Here is an 11,252-nt window from a genome sequence, read left to right on the forward strand (position 1 = left end):
TTTACACCGTTACCTCACTTCAACATAGTACTCCCAAAACACAGAAAAAGTCCCCATTGCTAGTATTTACTTGCATAAATATATAATTTATTACTATTTGAAGTAATCAAATTTATTATTTTAATATAAAAATATCATAAACTAATTATTAAAAAATAAGAAATAATTTGGTCTCTGATCATCTACAAAATTGAACATTCTGGATGCATTTGGTCTAATTTTTATCACCTTTCTTATAATTATCTTTTCTGTTGTTCAAAATACTCCAAAATTATATTTAATTTTTTAAATATCCTTGTCAAAGTAATCTTTAAGTTAAGTTTTCAAATATTGATAATAATAGCAATAATAATAATAATAATAATAATAATGTTTTCTTAACTTTTGCTTTGAAATTTTGAAAGGAAATATTTTATAAAAAAAGCACCTAATCTCAATGCTGTTATTTGGTTTCTAAAATTCCACATATATATATATATATATATATATATTATTGATATTTTTAATCACACATTGTAATTTTTTGTCGTTGTTTTATGCTGCACTATACAAGTAGAACAATATTGTTGGAGATTTTAAATAGCATTTTTAAATATTAGGATTTCAATGAACCTTTTTCTCTCAAAATATTCTAAATTTTTGATGATCTAAATGTAACATAGAATGCTTTTCAAAATTAATATCAAATTACTGTTATTTAAAAACATGGAGATGGTAATTCAATTTTTCGTATTGCTTCAAATACTAGGAATAATCTAAATAGCATACAACACACATAATATAAATAATGTGTTACTAAATTACAGTGAAAAAACTACAAGTATAACTTTACAGGCAAATGATTATGTAATTCCAAAATGTAACAGTATAAGATGCAAAATTTGAATTGATGAGTAATACTAATTTGTTCTTATTTTATATTATATTTTTTGATATTGGTGGCATTATGATGTGCAATCCTCACATACTGAGAAAATATGAAAGATTTAAATATATTTTTAATAAAATTTAAAAATAGTATGTATATTGTAACTTTAAAAAAAACCAAAGATGAAAAATTTAAAATAGCCATTCAAAATTAAAATTAAAAAAACCCAATAAAACCCAATAAAAGCAAAAGGAGGGGACAAAATAATCATCAAATTGAGTGCGATTATTTGACAAATCTGATTTTGAATTCTACTACTACTACTACCACAAAAAAGAAAAATTCGAAGTACTAATCTCAATCTAATATCAAAATTAATATGTAACAAAATATAAAACAAAAAATTAAATTATTTTGTGTACAAGCTGGGATCCAATGTTGATACTGGATGAATTTATTTTCCTCATCCATATTCAAACTCATCCACGACAATTACGCCAACCTCTGTACATCCAAGAGACAGGGAGATGCTCTCCTCACCCATCCAACGGGCGGTGTGAAAGGGTCCATTGGTTTTAGGGTTTAGCATGTTATGGAAGGGCAGAACCGGGTCGCGGTCGCATTTGTGTAGCGCACTCACAATTTCTGGCTGCTCGCGATGGCCGCTCAAGCCATGCACGCGACGCAGATGCGAGCTGCCGTTGTGCCGTCTTTGAGCAATGTGCAGTGCCCGACGAGAACCTCCAGTGCTGCCTGTCTTTTGAGGTCCTCAGGAAGCTTGCGCGTGGAGAATGCCGGGCATCAGCTGAGGATTAGTTCTAAGCAGAGCAGCAAGCAGGGGAAGGCGGCGGCGGCTCGGGGTTGCAGAGCGGCGGTGTCGGACTTCGCTGCGGTGCAGCAGCAGGAAGCCAAGCAGGTAGCATCGCAGATTTCTGCCTTTTCTGTCCGAGAGGATGGCTACATGTACTGCGAGGACGTGCGGGTGCAGGACATCATGGACAACGAGGTCGAGGAGGTGCGGCCGTTCTATTTGTACAGCAAGAGGCAGCTGCGGAGGAACTACGAGGCTTACCAGGAGGCGTTGAAGGGATTGAACTCCATTATTGGATACGCCGTGAAAGCCAACAACAATTTGAAAATCATGCGGTGCTTGCGGGAGCTCGGAAGCGGTGCTGTGCTCGTGAGTGGCACCGAGTTGCGTCTTGCGGTGGAGCATACCGGCTTCGATCCCGCCAGGTGTGTTTTCAATGGGAATGGGAAGCTCTTGGAGGAGTTGGAACTCGCGGCTCAGTATGGTGTGCTTATCAACGTGGATAGTGAATTCGACCTGGCACAAATTATCGAGGCCAGTAGGAACACTGGAAAAAGAATTAAGGTGTTGCTGCGCATCAATCCTGACGTTGATCCCCAGGTGCATCCGTACGTTGCAACCGGTAACAAGAATTCGAAATTTGGAATTCGCAATGAGAAGTTGGGGTGGTTTCTGGAGGAAGTGAAGAAGCACTCTGAGAATCTTGAGTTAGTGGGAGTGCATTGTCATCTTGGGTCAACCATTACGAAGGTTGATGTGTTTCGAGATGCAGCAGTTGTGATGGTTGATTTTGTGAAAAAAATTCGTGGCGAGAACTTCACAATTAAGTACTTGAATATTGGAGGTGGCCTTGGCATTGACTACTACCACAAAGGCGCCATCCTACCCACTCCGACGGATCTCATTGACACAGTTCGTGACCTGGTGACAAAAGAAGGTTTAACGCTTATCATTGAGCCTGGGAGGTCTCTAGTTGCCAACACCTCGGCGTTCGTGAGCCATGTGACTGGTGTGAAGACGAATGGAACGAAGGACTTTATTGTCATTGATGGAAGCATGTCAGAGCTGATCAGGCCTAGTCTGTACGGTGCCTATCAACATATAGAATTTGTCGCTCCCCCCGCTGAGGGCGCAGAAGTGAAGACTTTTGATGTCGTCGGGCCTGTTTGTGAATCTGCGGACTTCTTGGGCAAGGAGCGTGAATTACCTACACCGAAACGTGGAGATGGGATCGTCGTGCATGATGCAGGTGCATACTGTATGGCAATGGCTTCAACATATAACTTGAGGATGAGACCTCCTGAATACTGGGTGGCAGACGATGGTAAGACTGTAGAGAAGATTAGGCACGCTGAGCAATTGGATGACCACATCCGCTATTTTGAAGGCCTGTGAGTGGATTGCATGCTTGGCGCAGTTCAAGCCAGGCAGTTCAGAATATTTGTTTCACCTCCTATCCTTAATCTCAAATGATGAGGCACACCTCTTACAATTTGTGCAGCCTAAGTTTCTTCATTTGCTTGTTTTTGTAGTCAACTTATGCGTGGAGATGTTACTTTTGTCTTAGCTATCGCAAGCGTGTCTTTCCAGAACTTTCCTCTGACTCGCCGTAGTTGCTGCAAGCTTAGTGTCTCGGTTAGCGAACGTGTGGGATGGCGGTTTTGTTGATTTATTCATCTGGTGTGAGTTGTGAGACATGCACACCGCCTGTATGCTATTGGAACTTCTAGAGCAAAGCAGCATGGACCAAATTCCTACCTGTTGTGAAGACACAGTCTTGCCCTGGAATTGTAGGTCTTGTTTATGCTGATGTATAATTGTACAGACATGGAGGATTGCCTTGACACTAATTAATATATTTGGTTTCTCAAGATCACTTATGTGCTTTGCATACGGACTTCCCATGTCGTGACCAGAGGTGCGGATCAAATGTGAAGTCATGACCCCCCAGTCTATCACATCTATAATTAGACTTTCGCAGAATACTTTTGATCTGGTTGCATATGTATGGTTCTTTTGTTTTTCATTCCTTTATTGTTTGTAATTTTCAGAAGTTCCGTGAAGGATGTTTTTGTGTTTTGCCCGATATCCAGGTCCTGCGCCAGCCACAATCCTACAATTAGTAGTAACCATTTCAGTAGCCACGATACCATGTTAATATTCTTCAGGCAGCTGTGCAACTCGTTTTCTCCGTCGGAGCACAGTGCCGAACATCTACGTTTGCAGTTGTGGCCAGACACTCAAACGGCATGAGGGGTTTCCTATCTCGATTAATCTAAAACAACGTCCATTTAACAGTTTGAAGCATCTTTCTGGTTTGACACAAAAAGTGATCGGTTATCCTAGCTACACTTAATTTCTACCTTTAGACTCATGGACAATCAAGCCACTGTATGAACGTCTAGTGTTCCATCTATAAAATAGTTCCTTGCCTTATTTTTAATTAAAACGATGCTTAGTGGATCTATCTATCTGTATTTAAGTTTTAATTTTTTTTTGGAGATGCCTAGATATCAAGTTGATAATTGAAGAAATGTCTAATTATAAATTGAAGAGAGGAAATAGAATGATCATTCCTTTTATTTGGTGAGTTACTTATATATTTATGAGTAGAAGTGTAAATTTATTGTTGTATTAATTATGATGATGAATACTCAATGAAGACAAGTAAATATTTTATTAAATTATTAATTAATTAAATATTTAATTTAAAATTTATATTATCAATTTATATTTTTACAAAATATATCATAATATATTTTTTAAAAATATTGATAGCACATTTTAAAAAAAAAGACTACCTTTAGAATTATAAATATGTTTATTGTATAATATGTTTATATATTTGTTTTATTTTTATTTTAAAAAATCATAAATATATAATTTTTAAATATATATTTTTAAACTATATATATTATTAATTAAATGATTTTAAAAAATAAAGATTATTTCATAGATAAACAATTATTTCAATCTATTTTGGCATTGCCTTAAATCTAAGATTTCTTCTACCTTAGCTCTTGATTATTATCCACTTCTATAGGAAGAGGTAGCTATTCTTGAAATATTCATTATCTTATATGGCTCAAAAAAAGATATGGGGAATACGAGATAGATCTTCATAGACTACAATAGATGTAATCAATAAGCACCAAGATTGACTTTTTTCACTTGTAGGAAAAGGTCTAAGCCTATGATAATCCAACTTATTACAATGATAAGTAGACTTGATATTGTGACAAATTAACCATACCTTATCACCTATTATGAATTGTAGTTGTTCTTTGTAATAGGGTATCACAAATATATATATATATATATATATATATATATATACTCTAATAATTATTTATATGATTAAGTAGAAGTAAGTAAAAATAGATTAATTTTATAATATCTTTTAGAAAAACTTCCTAGAAGCTTCATAAATGCTGGTTTGACTTTATATATGTTTGTAGTTAATTAGTAGATTAAAAACTTGATCAACAAGTTAGCTACATGATACATGTCATATGACATGATTTTTCTATTTGAAAATACATTGGATATCCAACTATAGAAAGTTTAGCTTTAACTTATTGACAAAGCTCCAATAGATGATTTATTCTTATAACAGAGGGCAAGTAAAGGCAACAATATCAAAAGAAATTCTATTAATAAAAACCTTTTATATTTAATAAGGTTGGTACATAAAACTTTCGAGAGTACTTGAAAATTTTCTAACATCCTTTTTTATACCAAATCATAATTAATCATTTGCTAATAAGTTAGATATCCAATAAGCTCAAAGAAAATCCATAATTTCCTTTCAAAAATTCATATTTATATCATAATTTTATCATAACTCTTTATCTCCATCTTTCACATATATATAAAGTCTCGACTTCCAAAAATTCCTTTACTTTGCATAAAATGTTCAAATTATAGCAAAATCCTTTCAAAACATTTTTCTCCCACAAAGGATGTTTTCTCCCTCAATTTTAGAATTTCATATCTCTTTATCTAATTGTTCAATTTTTCTCAAATTTCTATATAATGTAGAATTTATTCTTAAGCTTAATTTAAAAGTAATGTCTTCAAGTAGTCATTTTTCCTCCAAATCAACTTCAAACTTTTTCCATTTTGCATGCAAAATGTATTCCTTTAAATCAACTTTTCCATTGTACAATCTGATCCTGAAAAGTCCTTCATGTGCGTGTATTATGCCCTAAAGAGTGACAGTAGGTACAAAATTGACACCTTGTCTTTAAGTGCTTATATCTCATTCATAAAATCTCCAAATCATACAAAATATTCACCAAAACCATATCCAAAATTCTAAACTTAATAATCATAACCTTTGATATTTGAATGGTTTCAAAAAAGTAACCCAAATTCCTAATAAGGCCTCAAGTAGCCTCCTTGAAGCCCATTGGACATAACTTTTGGCTAATAAGAAAAGAGATTTTTATCATCCATCTCCATTCATCCATATATTTGGCTTAACTATCATTTTTTCACACAAAAATTCTTTTCTAATCCTTTTTCTAATAAGATTTTTATATTATATGTCCTAAATACCAAATAAAAGAAACAAAATATGGTTTCAAAAGTCACTAATGTTTAATATGTAGTGACTTTTGAAACCATAAGTCAATACATATTGGAAATCTTATAGAATATTGCCTTCTGGCTCTTAGTTAGAAAAGATATATGGAAACAAGAGTGAAGCCTTCTTCACTTTTATCAATGCCTTTTTAGTCTTTAGTCTTGCTTCAAGGATTTCTAATCTTCTTATTTTTGGCAATAGCTATTTTAATTCACTATATTACCATCTTTCAATGATTTTGTAATTTTTTCAAGTACATAAGAGTGTACTGAGATTTGTTTTTTTGAAATTCATGTCCTTGATAATTTGACAAGAGCGCTAATTTATTGGTCTTGTATTATTTTAGAACTAAATGGATTATCTTACTTTTATTTTTGTATTTTGAAGGTTACAAATTATTCACTTTTAAAAAAGCTATTTAGTTTTTTAATACTATTTTTTTATTTTAAAGAGAGCAGATTAACTACCTTTAAACAAATTACTTAATTTTCTAACATTAATTTTTTTCTTTTAAGAGAGTATATTACTTTTTTTTATAGAAATCTTTATTTGATATTAGAGGTTATAAATTATCTTCTTTTAATATTATTTGTAGATTTATTAAGTTATTTGAAATGGAAGGAATAATCATAGATGCTATATTTAGTAAAAGTGAGAATAGATTTGTAACTATTGTAATTTTTTATGAATTTTTCAATATTCTTTGGATAGAATTTTTTGGCATTATCAATGCCAACTATAGAAACATTAATCCTATATCCATGGACAAAGTTCAAAGTCTATATCTTGAAGTTGTGCAATTGAAGGAAGTAAGTACATCAACCTTACAACCAAATCCAAGAAGTTTTACTTTTGTAAGTACAATGGGGACAAAGATTAGTATGCTTAAGAAGTTTAATGGAATAAGATTAAAATTTTGAGGATTTCTACAATAAATTAAGTTCTATTTAAGATTACATACCTTCCAATATCTTTATGGATTTATTCAAAATGGGTTTATAAATCCATTTCTATCTAGAAATGCTCTGTGAGCCAAAAATCCTCCCTATTTACTTTAAGAAGAAAAATAACTATACAACAAGTTTAAAAGATAGTAGAAACTAATTGTGTAATTACTTTAATGGTTAGTTAGTTAATCAAATGATTATAATTCCAAGTCTCTAAATAATATCTTCCAAGAAATGATTACCATTTGATGTAACTTAAAATAAGTGATAAAAAATAAATAAGAGAAGAGAAGAATGAGATACAAATTATAAAATGGAAGTAGCAAGATGAAAAAAAGAGAGAACAAACAACTAGATGGAATAACGCAATTGGATGAAAATAGCATAATTGGATGAAGAACAACACTACTAAATGGAAACAATACCACTGTCAATTTCAAACCATTATAACTTTTCCATTTCAACTCCAAATTTCATGATTCTTTCACCCAATCTTATTGATTTTTTCCTCCTATACAATGAACATATCTAACTAAAAAAAGAATCCTACTAACAATGAGCTTTAAGAGGACCAGCATGGTTATAAAACAAACAACTTATAATATAAGTTTATTACAATAAAAACACAACAGCTCTTTGGTGCCTCAATAGGCCTCCCTTACCAAAGGCTCAAATCAAAGGTCAAAGAGAGAGAGAGATGAAGAACAAGGCTTTGAAAAGGCCTTATATATCCAAGCCTTCAAGCCATTTACCGACAATTATTTTATTGATAATTTGCAAGTAACAACTAATTTGGAAGCCTTTTCATAAACTAATCCATGAAAGTGGTATAACTTGCATGTTACTTCTACCAACAAATATTTTTAGTACCATTAATCATTAAGAAGTCAATCTACACCTCCTATGATCTCCAACCAATGCCATTTGTGAAAAAAACTAATGGTTGGCATCCATTTACCATAAGGTAGTGATAAATCACTATAGATACCAATCAATGGATAGATTTTATTTTCTAATAATTTAATTAACCAAAAATGTATCTAAAATAACTTATTAATTTTTGAAAGGAATTTGCTATAAAAAAACTTGATTTGTTGTTGTGGGAATAATAGTTGAAAGATAGAATAGCTTTCCATCTTCTTTCTTCACTATCATTTATGGCTTCAAGAGTAAAGTAACTTTCTAACTTCTTCCTTCACCATCTCTTGTAGCTTCAAGAATAGAATAATTATTTATCTTCTTTCTTCACCATTTCTTGTGGCTTTAAGAGTGGAATAACTTTCTATTCTTTTTTCACCATATTCCTACTATAATTAACTCCACCTTTCCTAAAAACCTCTATTTTTTTACAATTAATAAATAATTAATATTATATCTTATTAAAACACCAAAAATTACCTAAATAAAATTTTGGTACATAATTTATGGCTCACATGTCTTCTCTTAGTATGTACCTTTGATGGTAAAGGATTAATAATTCCTTTATGATTTGAATTCATTCCTAAAAGTGTTTACAGTTACATTTGGAGAAAGAAATAAAAAAAAAGTAATAGAGACTAAGTTCTTATCTTTAGAACAAGGATCATGGCTTCCTATCATGTATGCTTTTGAATTCCAAAACCTTTTTTTCAACATAGATTAAAATGACAAAGTCTTTATTAATCAATTTTGATATAGATTAAATGATAGTGTCAAAGATTTATTATTGAAAATGCCAAAAGAAAAATCTTTAAAAAAAATTATTGGTCAAGCCATTGCATGTAATAATCAATTATTTGAAAGGTGAAAGAAACAAAAACTTGGTTGGAGAAGAATAAGTCAAGTAATAATGACAGCTCTCAAGTTTTCAAAAACTTACTCATCAAGGCCAAAATCAATATAAATTAATATGGTACATTTTAAATTCCTTAATAAGTTAGAAAAGACTCAAAATTATTAAGAAGGTTTATGCTTATATTATAAAAAAGCTAATCACATTACTCAATATTATCCAAAGAAGCAAAATAACTACAAAATAAGAGGCATAATTACCAAAAAAAGATACTGTGTCAAAAAATAAGTTTTTCCATCTACAATAGAGACAATGTGGTTAAAATTATGTACAATATCAAGTAAAGATCCTATTCTTTATTTAGATTATTTAACTTTCTTTATAATAGATATGTATTTAGGACCTAAAAATCATAAAATCTTTGGATTATTAGATCTTAAAGCTTCAATTTATTTTATAAACAAAGACTTTGTCAAAAAAGAAGAAAATTAAATCCATACATATAGAAGTCATAGGTGGTCATTTGTTATCTTCTTAAGAAGTTATCCATGAGACTATTTTTTTAGATATAGTAATTAGAGATTATAATAGCATATTAATATTTAATATCATAAGATGTCTTTATAATCTTATTATTTTAAAATTCTTGTAGTTAAAAAAATATAACTATCAAATAGATTAGATTTATTCTAATCTTAATTTTAATGATAGTTAAATATTAAATCTTATTAGTTAAGTAAAATTTTTTAAGTCTAATATATCAAAATTCTTATTAGTAGGTGTCAGAGCTTTTATATATGCCATAAAAGAAGGGTCATCTTTTGTTATATATGCCATGTCTATTTTTGATAGTAGAAATATTTTAAGTAATATTTCTAGCCAATATCAAGATTTGAAAGATATTTTTGAAAAAAAAATAAAGATATTTTTTTAGAGCATCAACTTTATGATTATTCACTTGATTTGCAAGAAGAACCTCAACCATCATTTGGATTGATCTATAATTTATTATAAAATGAGTTTGCTTCATTAAAGGAGTATATTAATGAAAACTTGGCTAAAAACTTCATACGCCATTCAAAATTTCCAATAAGAGATTCTATCTTATTTGTGAAGAAAAAAGACGGATTTCTATGGATGTGCATAGATTATTGAGGACTTTATGAGATAAATATCAAGAATAGGTATCTCCTACTACTGATTTTAAAAATTTTTAATTAGCTCAATGAAGCAAAGATCTTTAAAAAAATAAATCTATAAAGAGCATACAACTTAGTTTCCATCAAAGAAAGAAATGAATAAAAGATTGCTTTTCAAACTACGTATAGATATTTTGAATATAATATTATACCTTTCAGACTCATAAATGTATTAATCAATTTTTAATATCTTATAAAATATATTTTTTATCAATTTTTTAATGATTTTATTGTTTGTTATTTAAATAATATTCTAATCTATTTAAAAAGCATAGAAAAATATAAACTCTATATTTTTTGTGTATTACTATGGAATTTACTATAGATTTTTTAATTTCAAGTTCGTAAGATTTTATATTTGTGATAGTAGATTATTTTATAAATATGACATATTTTGTACCATTTGCAAAATCTATCATAAATAAATAAATAGCTAAGCTTTTTTTTGGACAATATCTATTGCTATCATGGATTGTCTAAGGATATAAGATTAGATAGGGAGATTCAATTTATATCAAGATTTTAGAAAATCTTTTTAAAAATTTTAAACGTGGATGTAAAGCTCTCTTTGGCTTTTTATTTATAAATTGATCGGCAAATGAAACAAGTAAATTAAATTTTAGAGCAATATTTGAGGTATACCATCAATTATCATCAAGATGATTGAATAATTCCTTTGTTATTGGTAAAATTTGTGTACAATAATTGAGTATATTCTTCTACTCAACAAACATCTTTTAATGCCAATTATGATTATCATCTACAACCTGATACTTTTGACTTTTCAAAAAATGATAATCTTGTACTAGAAGATTTTATAAATTATTTGTTAGAGCTATATGCAACAATGAAAGAGCAATTAAAGGAATTTCAAGAATGACAAAAGTTCAATGCGGATGCCTATTGCAAGAAACAACCACAATTTAACATGGGTGATAAGTCTTTGTGACAAGTTGGAATATCATAGGCTTGGACATTTTTCTATTTGTAAACAAGTTAATCTTATTGCTTATTCATTATACCTTCTATGATCTATGAAGATCCATCATGTATTTCACATGTCTATTT

General features: G+C 30.3%; 1 protein-coding gene across 1 annotated transcript; it reads left to right on the top strand.

Moving 5' to 3' along the window:
* The first annotated feature begins 1,498 nt into the window (after window positions 1-1,498).
* Window positions 1,499-3,179, top strand: LOC112275933 (diaminopimelate decarboxylase 1, chloroplastic). The gene has a single exon (XM_024506723.3). The coding sequence runs from the start codon at window positions 1,527-1,529 to the stop codon at window positions 3,072-3,074; it is 1,548 nt and encodes a 515-aa protein (XP_024362491.1). The 5' UTR covers window positions 1,499-1,526; the 3' UTR covers window positions 3,075-3,179.
* The last annotated feature ends 8,073 nt before the right edge of the window (window positions 3,180-11,252 follow it).

The sequence above is a fragment of the Physcomitrium patens genome, chromosome 23 (genome assembly GCF_059467195.1).
Source record: "Physcomitrium patens ecotype Gransden chromosome 23, ASM5946719v1, whole genome shotgun sequence".
NCBI classification, from domain to species: domain Eukaryota; kingdom Viridiplantae; phylum Streptophyta; class Bryopsida; order Funariales; family Funariaceae; genus Physcomitrium; species Physcomitrium patens.